The 21,812-nt window shown below is 43.3% G+C and overlaps 1 protein-coding gene and 1 long non-coding RNA gene across 2 annotated transcripts in view; one reads left to right on the top strand and one right to left on the bottom strand.

Annotated features, from left to right (window-relative positions):
- Positions 1-474: 474 nt before the first annotated feature.
- On the bottom strand, positions 475-8,145 carry ADAMTS1 (ADAM metallopeptidase with thrombospondin type 1 motif 1). The gene is made up of 9 exons (XM_067299499.1): positions 6,999-8,145; positions 6,452-6,798; positions 5,881-6,013; positions 5,292-5,459; positions 4,683-4,969; positions 4,257-4,443; positions 3,979-4,154; positions 2,934-3,109; positions 475-2,581 (listed from the first exon to the last, which is right to left on the bottom strand). Exons 1-9 carry the CDS (start codon positions 7,582-7,584, stop codon positions 1,840-1,842), a joined length of 2,802 nt encoding a protein of 933 aa, XP_067155600.1. The 5' UTR covers positions 7,585-8,145; the 3' UTR covers positions 475-1,839.
- Positions 7,242-21,812, top strand: part of LOC136992413 (uncharacterized) — a 39,107-nt gene continuing 24,536 nt past the window's right edge. Inside the window, exon 1 of the long non-coding RNA XR_010884642.1 lies at positions 7,242-7,311. This is a non-coding gene — a long non-coding RNA (uncharacterized lncRNA). The remainder of the gene's footprint in view (positions 7,312-21,812) is intronic.

Here is a 21,812-nt window from a genome sequence, read left to right as displayed (position 1 = left end):
GAGGCCCTCCAGAAATTTGTGAGGGAAACCTCTGACTGCTAGTCAATGGTTTTGAATTTTAAATGCATCTTTCCCAGTAGGGTTAAGGTTAAGCGGAGCAGGTAAAACTGCTACTTCTGTACATATTTGGTTCGTTATAAACACCACTGACAGTAATACTCCCTCTCTAAGCCCTTATTAAAGTCAGTGGTATCACCCCAGTTGCACTCCAATTTTCTTAAAAGATGAAACAACAGTGTTGAGCACCCTGTTAGTGGTTAGGTAATAAAAATACAAAATTACCCCTGTAACGTGGTATATGACATTACATGTGGAGTTTTCCAAAGCCCTTAACTAACAGTCAATGAGAAGCCTAAGCTACCAGTACTTTCGAAAAATGCGGCTGAGCTTTTTTTTTTTTTAACCATTGCCTTAGAGTCCAAGCTCTTTCTGCTTGATAGACTAGTTTTATTCCAACGAAATAAAGACGCTCCATTTCCAAAATTTATAGTGTTCATTTATTACCTCTAGTAACATATTATACTGTATAAATACTCTATCCTTGTTATATGCCTTTTAAAAAAGCGATAACTTAGAAGATCACATTAGACAAGAAGTATAAAAATAAATACACTCATTATATGTACTTATTACAAATTATAACCCTTCCCAGAAGGCAAAGAAATATAGAATACTTATAAAGTATATAAAATCTATAGTAATATATTTTACTATATACATATGGAAAGCCATATTCTCTCATTGTCTATGGACTGGCACAAACTTTAATTATGCAAATGCTGGCGTATTGCTGTGGATGGACCTGCTATCCTTCAGCTTTGTCTTCCTGTCTTATCAGTGATTTGAGCACTACAAACCTATCAGAGGCCACATGGGAGAGGTTCCCATTCATAGTGGGGATTTCTTTGATCTCTTTTTACCCAAATGCAAATAATTACTATTGGCTGGCATAAGGTAAAAGATCTGAGCGTGAAAGCATGACTCAAACCCTCACTGTCACGAGTCTGGTAACAGTTTGGTAGGACCAACTTTGAATCAAAAAGCCAGTGGAAGTCATGCAGAAGGCACAAAGAGCAACTACTCATAGGCACTACCTGCTCCATGAGGATTTACACTCTTTCTAGCCTCTGGGTTATGTATGTCACTAGAAAGGCATCAGGGTGGATGAGAGAAATGGACAGGCACATTGGGATGACATAAAGATCCTTAAACCCCCCCCACATTTTAGTCATCTGTGGAGTTGACTGACTGTTCTTGATTATTTTTTACTCCTTACAGGTAGAGAATATGGCTTTGTTTTTATATAAAACTATTCTCTGAAACAATAGCAGCCATGAATGACATAGTTAAAGCTCCTTTTCTAATCCTGTTTTTTGCCCTTCGTGAGGTAGGTAAGCCCTGACCAATTATTTTAAGCTATCTTTTTCACTCCCCTGTCCCTCCCCTTAAAAAACCTGGGGACTTGATCAGTACCACAATACAAATCCAAAAGAAGGGAAAAATAACCCAATCTCAAAATGCTTGCTTAACCATATTTTGGCCACTGCTTATGTTTTGTTTAATTTGTAACATACTTAAAAAAGGAAATTATAATGCCCTAGGGCCTTATCTGCTGAAGACAAGTTAGTGACACTGGTCTGCTATCCTATCAAATTTGCAGTCGGCAGGATATTTTTACGATGCAACACCAACTAAAATTATTTGCACTGTCCCACCTCAGTGAATCCTCCCATGAATGTGTACACAAATCACGTGTGCTACCTCTAGCCCTCTTATTTTCAGTGCATTGTTCTGAAGGAAAAAAAAATAAAAATCTTTAGCTTTCCCAACTTATACTATTTAACTGCAGTCCGTAACGTTACAGAAGTCTATTAGGTGTTTCGGTTTCTTGGAAGGCTCACAGCTTTCTTGCGGCAGTACGCTGCCGTCGTAAGAAATACATTTTAACAATCTCTTCTTGAAACCTTTCCCACACGTCTTGGAACAAGGCGACCAGTCCCCCAGCTGCCACTGCGGGCAAGGCACGTCTGCGCAGGGTCGGATGTCGCTGGGCTTCAGCTCCCTGGCGCAGTCCGTGGCCGGCTGTCCCCGCAGGTCCCGGCACTCGACCGAGCGCCGCTGCCAGCCAGAGCCACACGACTTGGAGCACTCGCCCCACTCCTCGATGACCCACTCGGATGAGATGATCTCCCGGATGGCGTTAAAAGACTCTTTCTTTTTACTGAGCGCCTTCTCGGAGCCAGGCTGCACAGGCTTCTTCACAAAATAGGTGAACTTGATCTTAGGCTGGGGCAGGTCCCCGACCGTGAGGACCTGGATGGTCAGAGGCTCCTTCAGAGGGCTGAAGCTGCGGATCCGCTCCAGGGTGGCAGAGGAGCCGCTATACCTCAGCACGCTGCCTTTGTAAGTGATGTCCTGCTCCAGTGTTGACAGGGTGTAATCGCCGTTGAGGATGTACGTGCCATCGGCAGCTTTAATAGCGAGGAAACTGCCGTCATGTCTGGCACCCCTATGGTTTCGCTGCTTGACCTCAATGTTGGTCGCTCCGGCTGGAATGGTGACCACATCATGATAGCCGGGTCTGCTGGAGAGAAAACACACATACTGAGTCCTCAGCTCTTCCCTGGTAGAGCAAAACAGTTGTTTGGCACAAGGCCTAATTTCATTTGAAGCTGAAGCATTAAGTCCATGAGCTATGGACTTAATGGAATTAATGGATGAAGTGATTCGCCAAGTCACGTCGCCCAGCATTGCTACCGTAGAGGTGTGCCCGTGTGTAAGGGACTTCCTTTGACTGGGATCTCAACCAATCAACTGTTTTTGACCGATTAAATTTCAGTTCCAAGGACGACCTCTCACTGCCTTGGAAACCAAAAGGTTACCCCCACAAGATGTTACCTACGACAAAACAATAGCTGCAGTTATACACTCACTTTGCTCTAACAAGCGTGCCAGAGACTTTCTTACAAGTGGATCCATTGCCACCGCAGATACCGCATTTGTCAAACTTCTTACTGGATCCTATCATCCGGTCACAGCCAGCCTTCACGCACTGCCCCTGGACACAGACCGAGGTGGAATCGGGGCTGCACGGGGTACCGTCCACAACCTTTATGGGAAGAGCAGGAGGGCGCTTGATTAGAAGATGCACATTTCTTTGAAATTGCGTAATACAGACAGACACATTAGAAATGTAAAACATGGACAGGGGAAGACCTGCAGCACCTGTATTTTCAAGGGTTTTGAAACTAAAAACAAGAGCAGCCTGTAGATAGTCGGAGGTATGTAGTGCTAGTTCATCTCACTCTCAACATAATGATGCCCAACAGCAACAGAAGAAACCAACCAATTTTACTTTTTATAAAAACAAACAGTTTTACTAATTTCATATAAAGGAAGGACATTTTTTAATAATGTCACCGGAAAGTAGTCTTGGCCTTGAGGTGCAAGGACCAAAATTGCTTTCAAGAGTATCCAATCCATCCTTTCTTTCTAGGAATACTTCTCTACAAAAACTATCTGTGTCGTCACCCTGGTAGTTATTGGCTCTCGACATCTTATGACAGCGAATTCAAGCAGCTATGCAAGAGGAATATTTTTCCTTTTGTTTATTTTAAGCTGTCAGCATATTAGTAACTAGTATGAGAAATCGCCGCTGTTTTGGCAAAGAACCTCCACAGTTTCCAAATGTATCTCAGTGTAATCAACTTGGTGGAAGAAGAGGAAAGGAAACTAGGGTGGAGTGGGTAGAAAAGGCAGTATGTGTGAAATAATTGGAAGAACCATGCCAGAATATTTGAAGCATGCTTGTACAGATCAGACTGTACATGTAGGGAGAGGAAAAGGAACAATCTAGCTTAAATATACAAAAACTTAAAAGTAATTTCAGCCACTGCCCTTGACTCTAACTTTATGCAGAGAGTTAGAGAAAATAAAAATCCTTTTCATGATTAGACAGAAGAAATAGTTTTGAAATACCTTTGGCTGTAAAACAAAGAAATATCCCGTTCCCTTTGCTCGGCAGACCAGCTTGCATCTGTCTTTTGGAGAGACACCAGCAAACTTTGGTGTCCATTCCACTGCAGGTCCACTTCCAAAGGGAGACTTCGAAAACTCGTTGTGCTTTTCACATTGCTCCTCTCTAAAGGTTTTGCCTGCAGAAAGAGGAAAGACAGGTAGACATGAGGTCATCCTCTTTACGTGGTCTTTCTCCACAAGATCCCCTTCCTGCACATCAAGAAACGGGAATAGCCTACCATTGTTATCCGGACAGTCCTCGATATTGCACGATCTGTATTGCACCCGCTTCCCTTCGCAGTACTTCCCTCCGTTCCTAGGGACGGGGTTGTCGCACTCCCTGAAGGAGTACTGCACCCCGCCGCCGCAGCTCCGGGAGCACTCGCCCCAGGGCCCCCATGAGCCCCAGCTGCCATGCACCGGTGTCTGGAATGACAAGCGAGGGCAGAAAAATAGTTAATCTAGTAAAAAAACACAATACAATACAACAAATGCAAAAAAATACACATTTTTATCTAAGCCTCTTCTATAAAAAAGCTGCAAGCTTGTTTTATTTGCTATCCGCCTCAATTTACCTAAGTTCTTATGTCTGCTTTGATTACTCGTACTTAAGTATTATTTATGCTACTCTGCAACCTAAGATATAGTCTGATTTTAATACTTACATCATAATGCTTCTTCTCAGTTTTATTCACACACTTGCCATTCATGCACCATTTCCCTTCTCCACAACTGGTGCCGTCTGCCCAAGGGAAGTGTTTAGTTTGGCACACAAGCAGTCCACCAGAAGTGCCAGTACACCACAAAGTCGTACATGTACTGGCTGCGTCGGGGCAGTGTTTGGACTCATCTCCAAATGTAAATTGGCACTGCCTGTTGGCATCATACAGCGTGCCAGGCAAGTCAGAAGGAAGCTGTATTGGTTTGTGGGGCTTGTCCAGTAAACACTCACCTGAAAAAGAAGGGGAAAAAATGCAGACCATGTTGTCAGCGAGCTCAGTTTCTACAGGGAAAATCGTATTTCCCTCTCTGGAACTGGATTTGCTTTATAAAATAGTTCTTCAAGCCAATTTGTGCCACCAATTATGTAAAACCAGGGGTCTTATAAAATTATTGGCAGCATGGAAAAGGCTAACAGAAAGCAGAAAGTGCTCCATTAAAGAAAAAGAAAAAAACAGAAAAAGAAAAAAGAAAAAGCAAGCCAAAAGAAAAGCAAAAAGCAGTAAAACACGTGGACTTAAATGCCACATGAATGGAAAGCTTAATAATCTTACCATGACCATTATCCAAAAATGTTGTAATCATGTAGGCACTACATGGAGACCAAGGCTGGCTTCGATCCAGATTGGAAAGCATAGATGCCATCATGTGGAAATCCCGGCTTATTCCATTAATACTAGCACATTGCTTTGCATCATCATGAGGCATGTTAAACACGTGGCCTTAAAAAAAAAAAAAGTTTGTGATTTTGATTTTACGAAGTCTGTCCTATGCATAATCAATATTATTTTAAATGTTACTCTAGAGCTAATCATAGGCTAGTCTTTAGATATTGAAAGAATATCCTGATCTGAATACTGCCAAATTTTAAACAGTTTACAAGTTATCTTTGCCCTTCTCGTAGGCTAATTTAATACACATGCTTTTTTCTGCAACCGCAGTCAAATATTCAGCTCTTGCAGACAATGCTGTGTAGACTGGATTTGCTTTCCAAAGATCAGTCCGGGTGCATGGGGGATGCTTTGGCTCCTTCGGACTGCTCAGAGCCCTACAGGGCAAGCCCCAAACACGGGAGTTCTTCACTTTACAGCATCAGGCTGGTTTCAATTAATCAACAGAAATCTCATTTCAAATTTCAAGTACCTAGCTCGTGGGCTGTTGTAAAGGCAGCCTGCAAACCATCGTCTTCTATGACAGAGCAACTGCGGTTTAGATCACAAACTGTTCCCACATCAGCCATCCCAAGAGTATCACATGTCTTGGCACCGCAGAGGTCCTGTAGAAAAAGGCAGTTTCATTATTAATCAGATCAGAGACTTAACCTTGGCAAGAAAAATCCAACCCTGGCAGGTTGCCTTTACTTATGGAAAGAGCATAAATATTCAGTACTTCAATGGGTACGATGGCAAAAATGTGTCTTTGGAACATACACAGGGGTTACACGTAGAAATAAAATGCATAATTTCCAGACTAAATCCGCTAAAAATATATGGCAGAAACACATTGCGCATATTGTGAGCTTCACCTGAGATAGCACAAATAGTAAAATAAACGAATAAATAAAAAGTGGCTCGTTTCATTTTTAGCCTGCTTAGTGGAACCTATAGTGGCAAAAGACTGATTCTGAGTGATTTTTAAAGGACTACGAACAGAGAGGGCCCCTGGGGTGTGGAGTAACGGGTACAGCGGAGGATTCAGCCCCTTTTCCCCGTACCTGTCTGGTGAAGAGGATCGCTGTGTCATAGTGCTCAGCGTGCCGGTCACTGGGTGGGTTGTGCTGCTTTTGCCAGCTGCAGAAGTTCCTCAAAGTCAGGGCGGCGTTGGAAGATATATCGGGCCCCTTGCGCTCCTCGTAAATGACCATGATTTTCACCACGACCAGGCTGATGGAGTTGCGAATGCTGGGATGCTTGTAGAGCTTGGCCGCCACCGAAAGCAGCGTCAGGAGATAGTGCTTGAGCCCGCTGCCATGGAACTCGGCCATGGACTGGTCGGCCACCAGCATGGTCTCCACGTAGCGTGGGCTGGACACGAACCTTTTCTTCCTTCTGCTTCTGCTTTCTGTATTAAAAAAAAAAGGGGGGGGGGAAGCGCACGTGAATAGGAGAGACACGTCGCTCTACGAGACCGCGAAAATCACCGCTATTTCACCAGCGCGCAAGATCCGCGCCCAAGGAAACCACCGCGCGGCCGCTGAGGGGCTCCGCGGCGAGGTGCGGAGGCACCACCCCCGCCCCGCCGCCCCCGCGCCCCGACGGTACCTGCGAGCTCCGCGGGCTCCGCGGGCGCCGGCGGCGGCTCCGCGCCGCGCTCGGCCACGGCGCAGCGGGCGGCGCCGCGGCGGCGAGGCCCGCGGCGGCGCAGCAGGTGGGCTCCGCGGGGGCGGCCGGGGGCGGCGGCGGCCGGCTGCAGCAGGTACTCGCGGCCGCGCAGGTAGAAGGCGCCGCGCATCCCCGCGCAGAGGCTGAGCGCGGCGGCGGAGCTGGGGTCGCCGTTGACGGTGCCGGAGTAAAAGCAGCGGGCCAGGTCGTCGCCCGACGGCGGCGGCGGGGACGGCGACGGCGGGCCGCCCAGGTACTGCAGCGTGAGGTCCGGGGCGAGGAAGCTGCTGTCGGGCTCCAGCTCCAGCGTGAGCCGCTCGCCGAAGGCCTCCAGGCGGAAGAGCTGCTTCCCGCCGGCGGCGCCCAGGCGGCGCGGCACCACCAGCGCCCCGCGGGCGGCGGGGCCGACGGCGGCCGCGCACGGCGCCGGCCCCAGCCCCAGGCCGAGCCCCAGCCCCAGCCCCAGCCCCAGCAGCGCGGGCAGCAGCGGCGGCAGGGCGGGCGGCGGGCGCCCCGCGGTCCTCATCGCGGCCGCCGGCGAGCTCGGGGCGGGGAGGCTTTGTCGCTGTGCGCCGGCGGAGTCTTGTTTAGTTATTATTATTTTATTATTTATGTGGCTGTGTCTCTGCTTTCAGGGTTGGGTGGGGGGTTTCTCTGTGCAGTTGCGCGCAGGGGCGGGGAGGACCGAGCGGGCGCTGGGTCCCGCGATCACCGCAGAGGAGGCGCTGACTTTCCCATGGCCGGAGCGCCGCAGCGGGGAGGGAAGGCTGTTGCACGCCTTTTCCTTCTGTCTGTCTTCCCTCTCTTTTTCCTCTCTCCTTCCCGCCCCTCCTCAACTCTCCCGAGCAGCAGCCGTCAGGGAGGAAGCTCCGGCGGGTCTCTCCTCCTCGCGGCGCCCGCGGCAGCCTTGCGTGCACTTCCACAGCCCGGCCCCGCTCCACAGGCTGCAGGGCGGAGGAGCCAGAAACGTCCCTTCTTGGCGGAGAGCAGGAGGAGGAGGGAAAAAAAAGTAATAATATTAAAAAATAATAATAATAAAAAGCGCCTCGCCAGCCCCCTCGCTGCGATCCGGGCGCCTCCGCCCTGCGGGGTGAGTGCGGCAGGCGGCGCGGCCGCGGCCGCCCTTTATGGGCTTTGGGCGGGCAGCACCCCCCCCCCCCGGCGCAGCTCAGCCGGCCCGGCCCGCCGCCCCTCGGGCCGCCGCTGAGCTCACTGCGTGCGTAACGCGGCCGCGGGCGGCCCCCGCCCGCCCCCTCCCCCGCCGGGGCGGGACGCGGCGGCGGCGGCGGCGGGGCCCGGGCTGCTCCCGGCGCGGCCCTGCCGCGGCGGCGGGGTGCGCTGCCCCGGAGCCTGGCCCGGCTCGCGGTGTCGGGGCCGCCGCTGCGGCGCCGCTTGCCCCGTTGCACCGCGTGCCGGCGCCGCGCAGGGCACAGCCGCCGTCGGGGCCGGCTGCGGGGCGCCCTCCTCCCCTCTCTGCGCGGGGCCGAGGGGCGCAGGTGGCCGTGCGGGGCTGGGGCACGGGCAGGTGGCCAGCCGGGGAGCTCCTAGGGGGAAGGGAAGGAGATTCCAGGTCGCGCTTTTTCTTTCTTTCTTTTCTTTTCTTTTCTTTTTTTTTTTCTTTTAAGCAACCCTTTCACAGCCGCAATAGCTACACTCTGCTGTGCACCTGTAGTTCTGGGAAATGGTTCCTCTTAAATCACTTAAACAGAGACATTTGCCTAGGTGCAGCCAATACTTTTTCCTTAAAGCTGTAACAAACCGTAGTGGTGCAGCTAATCCACTTAATTCTTTATATGCAACTTATCTGAGATGTGCACAGTTTAAGTAAGTGCTTGTTTATCCTTGTTGAGGCCTCTTTTTGTGGAATGGGGCAAAGAATCAGTAAGCAAATGTGTGAATGAAACCAGAAGGACTGTACCTATTGCTGTCTGTTCCTAGACTTCTGAATTTAAAAAATGCTTTAGTGTCAATTGGCACTATGTTTTATACAAAGATAAAACTCAGAGGGTAAGAAACAGAAAAATACATTATCCTTGTTACCACATCTTGATGATACAGAAAACATTTATAAATTTTTATGTATCCACTGTTCTCTCAAGATACAAGGTCCCATTTTTGCAACTAAAATCTAAAGCAAAGGGTTTCCATCCTATTTTAAACAATATCACATAAACATGGATCCATGTTTCTGTGCCATTTGCACAGTCTGATTACCTCTTATGGTCGGATACTATATTTATTTCCCAGTGTTCTGCAAATTACACATTTTTAGAAACATACATTTTATAAAGTTGTGTAAAGAGTGTGAAGACATGAATGTGATTTTCCACTTACTTATTCCACATAAGTGTTGTGTAGTTCTATGCAGGGATAAGCAATATCAGAATTGGGCCTATGGTGATAAATGAGAGATTTTAGTTGGTATATTGCAGCAAGTTTCTCTACTTGTTTTTTATACAATGTTTGGCTTTGGATGACTGCAGCTGCCATCTGTTAATAAGTTAAGAACAGAAATATACATCGGTTACAAACAGAGACCTAATTTTTCACTTGAGAGTTGAAGATGTGTAACAATCTATAACCCTACCTTTGAGATCTGGTAATGTGTACCCAACTCTGTCAGGCTTTTCCTAGGACAGAAAACTCACAATAGAGCTACAGCTCATTCATGCTGTTGCATATAATACATAGCTAACAATTATATATATTTTGAAGTTTTAAGGAATTACAAGTCTTTTAATTCTGAATGCAAAAGTCTATAACAAAATGTGGTATATAAAACAGAATTAAAAAGGAAAACATATTTCTAATTCATTTTAAAACTTCTGTTAGATTCCGAATAGTTATGCTTACAAAGATATTAAGCAGAAGTATGAAAGCCATCCAGTATAGCAGTATAATGATAAAAATGCATAGATCAGCAGGGTCTAGAGCTCGGCCACTTCAGTGTCCACTGGGGATGCGCTTGCAAAACCTTCGCAAAGTACCTGTGGCTTTGTGGCAATACTTTTTTTGTTGCTCTTTGATTTTAAATCTCTAATTTGAAAAGGTCCTGGCCACCTTAAAACAGCTTTTTTGTATGAAAAGTCTTCCCAGTTTTCCACCAGGTGGCACTCGCCTATAAAAATTTCTTTCGAAAAATGTTTCACAGTTCATCTCCTAGGTTTTCAATCTATGTTCTGCTGAAAATGCTTGTGTTTTAATCCCATTCTCAATACTCCTATGGTTAGCACAAGTAGTTTAAAGTTTTCCTGTCCTTATTATATAATATCCAAGAAAATGTTTTAGTAAAGTGGCACCCTCTCTGCAATTACCCCCTTTTCCTCTTATTGCTAATGTACTGCTATAAATGTCAGTTAGGCATATAAAGGATCTGCACTAAGTGAACATGAATCAGGTTGTAGATGAACAATTAAAATTACAAGTAAAACATTTGGTTCATAATGAATGTGTAATGTTGCCACACACTATGAGTATAGCCTTGGAAGTGCTTAAAGTTGTGTAGGTGAATAACCCTAGTGAGTTTAGTTGTATTATTCAAGACAAGAAAGCCTGTGTACATGTAATTTTAGGACTGGGGTTAAAACTCAAATCATGTTTTGTCTAAATCAAGAGCCTGGTTATACTTTTGTAAGGGTTATATTAGAATTCTAAAACTTATGAACTTTTGCTGAATTTCACTTAAAGGGATGAAAACCTAGAAAAGTCATACAAAACTTCTCATTTTTTAAATACATTTCTAGAGCTTCTTGGAGGAAAAAAACCCAATCAAATGTGTAAAGAAATTGTAGAACAAAAGCTCCACCAGGTGGAGCTAATAGATCATCATATTTTACTCTACACTGCAAGAATAGATTTTTTATGGATTAAACATAAAAAGTGCTATCAATATCTAAGTAGTATTAACAGTAGTGAAGTTTAAATTTCTTTGCCGTTGTTTGTATAATCTGCTGTTTCCAAAATTAAAAAGCACATTTCCAGACTATTTGTTGATATGCTAGAGAATGATAACATCCTTCAAGAGTTGTTATAATTTAGAATTGAAACAGCAGAGGGCACATTAGGCCCACTGAATGGGATGAAAGACTGGTGATGATGCAGTTAAAAAAAAAAACCCAAAGAACCCTTCCAATAAGCTTAAACCAAAATATTTTGTCTGAAATTCATCTAATTTTGCAGTACTATTTTCCTATTGCTGCTGGTGATTACTAAAACCTTCACCTGTGATCAACACTTCTAAGCACTTTCTTACTAGTTGTTGAGCAGTAAGAGCAGTTTGACTTTGTAGAGAGGAAGGAAATTCATTGTCATTCATGATGAATGAATGTACTGAACAAGATTTGTTGTCAAGACTGTTCAGCTATGATGTTTTCTGTGATCTATGACTTCATAGTTTACTTTTTTCCGCTATTGATTTTGATATCACTAACACTTGATTTTTATTAAACAGTGTAACATGAGATGAGAACCTGGGATAAGAGAAAAAAACCTCTAGTTTTGCCCAACTGTTTTGATAATCAACGATAACAGAAAAAAAAAAAACAAAGTTCATTTTAACATCTAGCAGAAATTTTTTGGAGGAGGAGGAGGGTCACCATGTGATTCCACATGATCATCAATTTCTCCAAATTTCTCCTTTTCCATGAGCTAACAATCAATGTTTCTGGGAAAATAGCTACAGAAATTTTGGGAACCCCCAAATTTTAGTGCCAAATAGCCTGCGTAAGGACTGTATGCCCTCAAAATGAAGTGCTACCAATTGTGTCTGCTTTCCATTAGTAAATGTTCATCAAAGTTGGATTCAACGGAAGCTCAGTCTACCTCTGTGCTGCATCAGTCAAACATTTTGTTATTCTGCAAGTGTAATGCAACAACATTTTGGATATAGGATTTAGGTTAGTTCAATTTATAAAGGTAAGGTCAGCAAGGAAGCTAGATTTAGTCTAAACTCATCAACATTTGTAGAAATAAAAATCTACTTGTTTGGTGCCAGTCCTTTTTAGATCACAAAGATATTTTAGGCAGATATTTTGCTCTAACGTAATACCACCCCTATGACTTTAATACAGTTACAGGTGTTAAAACTGATGCCATAATTTCTCTCTTTAACAGTTTTTTTACTGGGCACAGGTAGGAGCATATGTAATTCAGGTTGCCTGACATATCTCCTAAAGACCATGTTATCAACTACCAAACTAGCTTTCAGTTGAATTTTTCTTATGGCTTCTTCAAGCAAGTTTTTGCTAGCATTTTATCTGTTTGACTGTTTCTGAAATAAGCATGGTGAAAAATATGTTGAGTTTTGTCCATGATAAAATGTTTCAACCATGTTATCATTAGGCAGGAGTGGAGGAGAATTGAAAAGGGAGGGCAAAAGTCAGTTACAATGTACAGGGACTGCAGACTGGGGTCTTAACATTGCTTTATCGTTTATCAGGTAGCTGTAAAAATCCCATAGTAACCTGTGGCTCTCAGCATCCTTCTAGTGTTATAGCCACACGTCTTAGTCTTCTACTGCCACTAACAGTGGGTTAGACCAGATGATAATGAGGGTGATGTGGAAGATGCTGCTGGCTGATGTGGTGCACGGTTTGTTCTGTGGCTGAGTACCCTCAAACTAGGGTGGCTATATATTGCTAATGCTTTATCCTGATGGATGTGCTTGAGCGGCTTTGGCTCTGTGAGGAGTATGCCTCAGTCTTGACCAAGAGCAGGCCGCATGCGTAACAGTATGTATAACTGTCTGCTATAGTATCCGTATCTGATCAGGGACTGCAAAGGCTGTTAGCAACTCCCGGTCTTGTGCTGATTGATGTGCTTGTTAGAACCTGTGAGCTAATGCATTTTAAGTAATATATTCTAAGACTAGTGGAGGCAAAGCTGTGCATATATTTAATACTAGCTTTTTGGCTAGATCAACCCCTAGGGGATGACTTAGCATTTAGTTTTATGTTAACTTCTCCCCCTAGCAATTGTCAGTCACATACCTTAGCAAAAGTCTCTTATCAGAGTATTCTGAAGAGGGAAGTTTGCATAAAAATGTGAATTCAGACATGGCTGTATCACAAATCCACTGGCAAATGGTTTAAAAGGCTCTTGAGGGAGTGACCCATGCGTATCTCACTTTCTGGTGGTAGAAGTAGTCCTGCTGAAGAATTTGTGTCACCATTTAAATTGCCTGTGAACAGCTGACCTAAATCCAAATTTTCATGGTCAAAACAACTGCTAGTGTCAAATACACAAAAATCTCTGTAGAAAGAAGGGACCAAGTAAAAGGAAAACAAAAAGTTGCATTATTCGACGCCTGCTAAAGTGCTTCAGAAGTTAAATATAACCATAACGTTGACTGCAAAGTCCTTCAGCAACTGACAATGAGAATGAAGCACATTCATGCATACCCTGAGCTCCACTGACGTTTTAATATTTTTCACACTGCAGTTTCAATAGATACCACATTTTCTCAGTGTACTTTGGACAGAGGATTCCACAAGTACTGCAAGAAGCGTTACAGTTTCCATGAAAGTCCTCATAATGAAAACTCATCACTGTACCTGCCTATTAATGCTTTTCTTCACCCTCAACATGTCTATGTGATGTAGGAGACAGTTCTCCACACTTTGCAGATGGAGAACAGGGGTACAGGATGCACTGACTGCAGGGAGGTTTCCATCTTGCTGCACTGTGCTCTGCTTGCTGCTCTCTTGGTCTAGCTGGACGTGGGTTGGTCTTTGTGACCAGAGCCTATACAATGCTGACACTCTGTATACCAGAATATCAACAAATCTGAACACGAACAGGAAACCTTTTTTTTGCAGAGCTACATTTCAGCCTGGTCCTTTCCCTCACCCTAATTCTAGCACAGCTGCATAAACAGTTGTGTTGGCTCTGCAGAGGGCATGATGCGCTGCAGCAAGTGGTGGAAATGGGCAGCTCAGCCTGGCAGGTGGAAGAAGGGCAAGAAAGCCCATGAGTTGATGTTGCTGCCCTACCATGACTGGGTTTGTTAGCTCGGTGCAGTACTGCTTCCAGACCTAAACTGCCATGTACCCATAGTCTTGCAGGGAGCTTAACTTGCAAGTGGATTTACTAATATGAAGATCCATTTTACTAACCTTCCTTTTCTTCCTTGCATTCTCCCTGTATGTTTTTGATAGCCTAATTTATTTTTTTTACCTACTCTGTATTTTTGTTTCATCCCCTTTTACCCCACAAGAGTTGGCAGTAAGTGCATTTAACAAAGGGCACAAAACATTAAGGAAAGTGATTAACCACTCTCTGCTCCCCAAACAATTTATATACATGTTTAGACCCATGTAATCCATGCTTTTATAGATGCTGAATTAGATGGGCTTTCCTCCTGAATTGCAGTTCAAACTCCAGTTCCTGGGACCCATCTTGGTCTCTGTTGGTCTCTGTGTTCTTCAAGGGTCCCTCTCTTCCTCCCTCTCTCTTTCCCAAAAAACCTCACCTTTCCTGCCTGGGTCTGAAGGTCACTGCTGTTGGGTAAATGGCCTTTGCACTCCGGCAAAACCATTTTTGCCTGGTACAGTTTTTTTCCTTTTGAATACCCTTACCATCTAAGAAAAGAAGTTAGAGCCATTCTAATTGTGGCTATAAGTTCATGTATGTGGGGTCAGTGTATTACCTGCTTTCTGTTATAATCCAACACACTGCCTGAGGTTACCTAAAAATAGTTTAAAGTACAGACTTTAAAGTACAGACTTGTATTCATGACAGCAATATTACACTAATCACAATAATCATGGTAGTGTTCAAAATGTTTGACTGCAAATTTTTTACTCTTTCTCTTTAATTTAGAGAATGAGTTTTGCCTTCCTACATTTTTTAAAATGTTTTTCTTCTGTTTCTGTAATGAAAGGGAATTCCCCAGACACAAGCCCCTAGGGTATCCTTTATAGTTAGATATCTTGCATTTTAATATTCTAATATCCTCAATTACTCTGTCACCTTTGCTGATACTAGATAATGCCCAACTTGTTCCACAGCGGTGCCTGACAGAATTAAAGCACTGCTCAAAACAGCCGAAGATAGATGTTGCTATACAAGGAGTCCAGAAGCCCTCTGCTGTCATCCAGAAAGGGTGAAAAAAATTGAAGAATTTCAGTCATGTTTTAAACATGTGAGCTGCCTTTGTGGTAACTGCATGCTGAGGACAAGTCTTTTGAATTTATTTTGTGGTTATCAGGGGAGTGCAGGACTGACCTTGTGCCTTTGTCTTTTGAGAGAATGATGATGGCTTTCCTTCTGTGTCTTCTTGCATCTAGATTGCTAACACAATATGTGTGTGTTATATGTTTCATAAAGTTTATGTACTTCATGAAGTATATGAAGTTGATACTTGGAAATCCAGCACTCGCAGACACTGTGAAAAAACAAAACAGAATTTCTGCAGACTGTGTGGGACCAGGAGGTGCTACACTTTCTGTCAATGTTGGCACAGAGATGGATGTTATAAGCACTCTTAGCCTTTTCCACGTGTATTTTATGATCTACTCTTGCATACTAGTTCATGGTTGATGATTTTCATCTTAACTCCTGCTTTGATTTTAAATAGGAGACTGTATAGACTGATCAACCACTGACTTCCTTGGGCCTTGCATCAGAATTGGAAAACACCATTAGGGACTCCTCAGTTTACTGTTGGGGCTCTGTCTCTGAAGTCTGAGGCTTAAAACCAACACACAACAGTAGCCATTCGAGCAGTAAATGGGGCAATGCCTTTATTACTCAAAAAACAGAGTGAAGCTTTGGGGAGAAACATGGTACAGAATCTAGCAACAGTTATGCACCTCTGCATGTAGCTCTTGCATAATAAGCCTCACAACCTCTGAGCTTTACTCTTTTAAAAAGAGGGATTTTAATGTGTCTGTGCAGTTTTTATAAGGCCAAAAGATTTTGCTAGTTCCTAGGTTCCCCAGCAATACCTGCAAGCAATTGTAATGGAGATCAGCTGCTAGCTGCTGTCTTGCTGCCAAACTGGACCTGTATCACGAGTAGAGAAATGCTAGCCAGCCAAGCGTGAAATACTCTCGCCTGCATTTCTTTTATTCAGAACTGATGGAAATAACATGTAAGCAAGTAAAAATCTCAGCAATATATACCTCAAGAGAGAGAACCTTAAAAGGCAACCTCCCTTAACAGCAAATTTGGGGATTTGCATCATGCTCTTTATTTAGGTGCTTTAATCCAAGCATTCATCAATTTATCCCGTGACCTAAGCAAATATTCAGAAATGCTGGAAGAGATTGTAATGCAAAGTCATGGTTTTAAGTGCAGTTCTATGTATCTTTCTTCAGTAGTTGCTGTATACCAAAATAGGGTAAGATGTCTTTGTAGTTCTTGGGAGACCTAGCTCTGCTATAGACTTCTTTAGAGACCAGGAGCAAATTACCTAAGTTTAGGTGCAACAAAAGTCATAAATATGTAAAAATTCAGTTATTGAATGCAGTAGCTGGGTAGACTCCATTTTTAAAAATCTTCTCAGCTTTGAGGAGCCCTCATTAATTACCTCTTTCCAAACGCTGTATTTTGGGCTCCCTCATTGTGCTTATATGTTTCTCAAACAAGCAACTCACAGTCATTAAAGAATATCCCAAAATCCCCTAGCAAGTGTTCTCTTTATTTAAGAGCTAGGAAACCGAGGCACAAAGTGATTCAGCAGATTATTAACAGTTGGACAAAATACTTCTGGCAGATCGATGCAATTCATACACATTTGCAGAGCCTCCAGTTCTGCCATACCTTTCTTCAGCAATTTAGGATGTTCAGGACAGAGCTCACTATGTTGCTAATCTGCTCTTGTTTTTCTATAGTTCTGACCACATTTTGAACAGGGCAGGGGAAGGCTACATTGTGTTTTTATTCTGCTTTCCGTCCTTCTTGTCTTCTAACCTTAGACTGGACTGTCAGAGTGCTTCTCTGCACTTACTTAATGTTAGGGAGAAAGTAAACCAGAAATACTTGTTTGCTGACAGGTACAAGGACACATAAGTCAGTAAGAGTTGTTTAAGTGTCTTTGGCTAGAGCAGACACCTGAAAGGTCTCCTTCACCTCTGGACATATCCATAGTTCAGTGCTGACACATTGTTAGTCTTACTCACAAGGTCAGCTGAGTTGGAGACAAGATTTCATCACAGACTTTGCCTGACACATGGGCCAAATTGCTAAATCTCTCCATTTTATCAATGAAATGGGTCAAATAACAAAGGTTGTAACACTAATCTTCATCAAAGAACTGTAAGGTACTCCGATTAAAAGTGCCACAGAAAGGCAACATAGAACTATATTGTGTAGTTTTCACTTTTGGACTCCTTGTTTCCATTGTTTCTTCTCTGACCTCAGTGACATTATCACCTTCTTCCCTTTTGTATTTTTCCTCCATCTAATCCCCTTCTAACCTCGTGGGGCCAGAAAGGAAAAAAAAGAAGCAGTGAAGAAGATCACTGAAATAGTATGATGTTTGCTGCTATCAGAGAAACTAATATCCTCAGCTTTTCTCTTTTGACTATATACAGTGCATGTTTTTCCAAACCTGCAAAAATCTAATACCAGGTTCTCTGTTCAGGAATTAAATGTGTGACAAAATAGGGGATATAATTATTTTGAATAGATTGTATTGATGATATCCCATTTTCAGTTGTCCCTTGCTGACACTTTCTCTGCTCCTCTGAACAGAGAGGAGCCAAGGTTAGGAGGCCTCTTACTGGCCTCTGTTTCTCTCTGTGCATATGCAGTTTCTGTTATCTGTGGTTACTGCATTATTCCATCAAATGTATACTACATTCAATATTTTCCCTTCTGAAAAAAGTTGATGCCAACATGCCTCAACATTTGGAGGAATCTTACAAAAAAAAAACAGAAAAAACAGAATCAAAGAGGGGATTCATTCATCTTAAAAACTGCCACAGGATTACTAGAAACTATGATCATAACAACAACTCTTAAAATTATGGAAATGATTAAACTGATAAAATACTGAGTAGTCTGAGCATCGGAACAACATACTGGATCAGACCAGCAACCATTAGCAGAAAGAGAACAGGGGCAGTATGATCCTTTGCTGCTCCCTCCAGTTTTGGGAAGATTTTACATTACTGTCATAGTTCAGTGCACAGTCACACTTGTTATCTCTCCAGCCTATCTGGAGCAACTCACGTGAGCTACTCCTCTGGCACATAACCTTATTTGCACAACTCCATATTAAGACTATTAATACACTTTGACCACATGAGCAACCTCTATTGCAGTGATGTAATGCACAGCTCAATCATATAATGTTAACAAAATGAACTTGAGCAGATGCGTAGGCCCCAATCCTGGAAATATTTACATATAGGCTTAAGTTCTAGTGTCTTAATAACACCCCGAGTGTTTGCAGGATTGAATCCTTAATAAAATGCTGGCTAAAATATTGTATTTATAAATAATAATAAAAGGAGCATGTGCAATTGCTTACATAAGAAGGGAAGTTTTTAAAACAAAATATTCTTCCATCCATCCTCTATGTCAGCTTATACCATAGAGGCTATAAGAGCACAGCAAGAAGTAAACAGATGCTGGTAAACCAATACCCAGATTCATGCACTTTCACTTCTGTTACCAGCAGGTCTTTGGGGGCGGGGGGAGGATGGAATCTCACTTAAGGCCAAACACCAAAAAAATGAACAAAACTTTATTTTTTAATTTCCATTTAGCATCACTAAATTTCTTCCCTTGGCTTTGAAGGCAGAAACACTTAAGCAAAGCCTTGCTGTATGCATGTACAGACCCCTTGATTTCCAGTCTCCAGGGCCTAACGTTAAGCACATGAACAAATGCTTGCAAAAATGGCTTGAGACCCCTGTTGATGTGTGACGAGCATTTGCTACATTTGCTATGCCACCAACTCATTTTTACGCAGTATGGCACAAAATATGTTACTACTTTGGGTCATAAAGAACTAAAATCAGGGAGCATGGGACGTTCATGAAACCTTTTCATTCATTCTTATTTCTATGAGTATTTTGGGGAAGTTACAGCATGCATGATTGAGTGGGTCAGACTGCCAAATACATGTTTTAAAGTTAAAAGTTATACTTAAGGCAAAGGTAGAGGTTTGGGTATATGATTAAGGGTGACCAATAAGAAATTTGCAGGTTCATAAATGTCTCAAGTCTTCTAGGAAGATGTGGGCCTAAGAGGGGAGGACAGGGGTAAGGTAAGCATGAGGAAAACTTTTTCCTGTAATATTGTGTCTACCAATTTACCTCGGTATTTTGACTTCCATTCTCACATTGTCTGGTTCCTTCTTCTGTTTATTTAGAGGATTATTAGTTTTAATTCAAAATATATTTAAATGCTTGATTAAGGTAGTGTGGACAGAAAAATGCATCACAGTTTTACATGGAATAACTTTTTTATGGAATAAGTAATTTTATTCCTGCAGAAAGGCAGCCATCATTTCTGCTCAGAAGCTGGACATATTTGGAAGGCAAGCATTATATATCCTTACTTGTTGGTAATGCCCTGTGCTGTTGTGAAAGGGAGCTGGGTCCACTGTCTAGTTTGGTCTTCTGATCCCCGGGGTCCCCAGGGAGTGCAGCTGAGGCAACACGCAACCCGAAATTCTTCGAAACAACTACCATGCCAGCCTGGAGGAGGAACCGTGGAGAGCAGCCTCCTTCTTCCGCTCAGCTGTGTGCTGAAGGCTGGGGAGAGAGAGACGGCTGTGTGCCCCTTAGGAAACGCAAGTGAGTGAAGAGGCCCAAAAATGACCTTGAGCTGCTTTTGTCCATTCCCGGCTGTTTCAGGCTCAGTTACTCAGAAGTTACCAATGAAAGCCACGTGGCTGCCTAGGAGTTGTGTTTCAGTGATGAGCTGGCAATAACGGCGCATTGCTAAATCAGCACCTTTCTGCAGAGCCCAGGAGGTGCCCAGCCAAGCACCTTCTCTCTGGGGCAATCCTCTCCCACAGGCTCTCTGCCGAGACCAGTTTGGCCGCAACTGCTGGACCTGGCCCGCGGTGCTGCAATGCTGCCGTGGCCTGGAAAGCACCCCAGCCCAAATGAAGCCGGGACATATATTTAGCACATTGTGGAGCACCTAAGGACAAGTGCCACAGTCCAGGGAGGCAGGTGAAGCCCCTGGGGCAGGTCGCGTGCAGGCAGCGCACAGAACTGCTGTCAGGACGATCCAGGGCAGCCCGGGTGTAATCCTCTAGAAATTAATGAGGAGCATTAACCTGAGAAGACTTCTGAGGCTGACATCCCAAAGGGAGGCACGGTCTGAAGGCTGTTTGCATATTATGTGGCTTTAAAGATATAAACAAAAACAGCTAGGGAAACCCCTGTGGTGAGACCTCCAGATCCGAGTGTGGGCTTGCTCTTACACTTAGGAAGTAAAATAGCACAATTCCTAATCACCTAGAAAGTGGAAAATTGGAATATTTTATTCTGTGTTGCTTTTCTCACCAACATTTTATTTCTTAAACATTTAAAATCTCATAGGTTGTTGCTCAATAATATTTATGAAGTGGGAATAATATAAAAGTCCTAGCTACAGTGCAAATATGCAGAGCCATCGTGTGTAACACACCTTTTAAAACCAAAGCACCATCAGTTATTTGAGCAAATAGAGAGGTAAAAAAAAATCTACTTTATAAAACCATACATTTATGTAATTCTAGTAATGCCAGCAGAGCTGTCATTGCTTTGTATGGTAAATATGTGAGCTAAAATAGGCTGTGTAAACAATTTGCTAATAAGACAGAAAATGGTACCAAATTTAACTGAGAGTGCCCACCGAGCTTTATTAATGTGCGTTTTAAAGCTTTCCAAGAAAAATGTTTTCTCTTTTTACCTTTTTAAAAGAATTTGAACTCAAACATAATATGGGAAACAAGCTGAAAAACTATAAACACTATAACTATGACATAAAGACACTAAAAGCTCAGAAATTGGAAGAAGTGACAACATTAATTCATGCTGTTTGCTTCAGGGAGGGAAGAAAAATAAAAGTCAGTTAAGGTGAGGACATCAGCTGCTAAAACTGCCAGCATTTGTTGCTTTATGTTAATCTCTGTGGCCCCAATCCCACAGTATTTTTTACATATCGGCGGGCAGCTGCGCTTGAACAGAGGTCCGTTGACTTCATGTCATTTGAGCATCTCTTTTGCTTTCAAGTTCTTTGATCTGCATGGCTGGAAGAAATAAATCTCTGAGCTTCTATTAACAAGAGCATCCCTTTATGAACCCGCTCCATTCTTGGCACATTGCATTATTCTTGACTACTGCAGCTCTTCAAAGAGTTATGGAAAAGTATGTGTGTATATATATATGTGTGTGTGTGTGTTATTTTAACTTGCATGTGGATCATTTGATTGTACAGTTGTGATGTGAAAAGTACTAAAAGCTCTAACAGTGGTCAATGTAAATGATGCTTTTCCACAAGCCAGACATTTCATCATTAGTGCCAAAGAGAAGACACCAGAGCGTTACCTTTGGAGACCCCTGTTTCCATAGCCTATGTGGAACTTCACCAGTGTAGTGTCACAGTGAGGCCACACTCCAGGTGTACGTGGATAGACCTGCTTTCCAGGAGAAGGGATGGACACAAGAGACACAGCAGTTGAAAAGCTGAACTTGATATATTGCTAAACTGAATTACACATATCTGTCTCCTACCACAGCAGAGGAAGGGATACACTGATGAAGGAAGTACCTTTGAGACCCATGTGCCTAAAATACTACAAACCAT

This window comes from Apteryx mantelli, chromosome 1 (genome assembly GCF_036417845.1).
Source record: "Apteryx mantelli isolate bAptMan1 chromosome 1, bAptMan1.hap1, whole genome shotgun sequence".
In the NCBI taxonomy this organism is placed as follows: domain Eukaryota; kingdom Metazoa; phylum Chordata; class Aves; order Apterygiformes; family Apterygidae; genus Apteryx; species Apteryx mantelli.
Note: the sequence above shows the minus strand (reverse complement) of the source record. Positions and strands in the feature narration are given on the sequence as shown.

Bases quoted from the DNA above. Each gene is read 5' to 3' on its own strand.
- ADAMTS1 (XM_067299499.1), bottom strand. From the start codon at position 7,584: ATGAGGACCGCGGGGCGCCCGCCGCCCGCCCTGCCGCCGCTGCTGCCC. The intron at 4,444-4,682 runs GTAAGTATTAAA...TTGTCATTCCAG, and splicing joins CTGAGAAGAAGCATTATGAT to ACACCGGTGCATGGCAGCTG. The intron at 3,110-3,978 runs GTATTTCAAAAC...CTTCCCATAAAG, and splicing joins TCTTTGTTTTACAGCCAAAG to GTTGTGGACGGTACCCCGTG.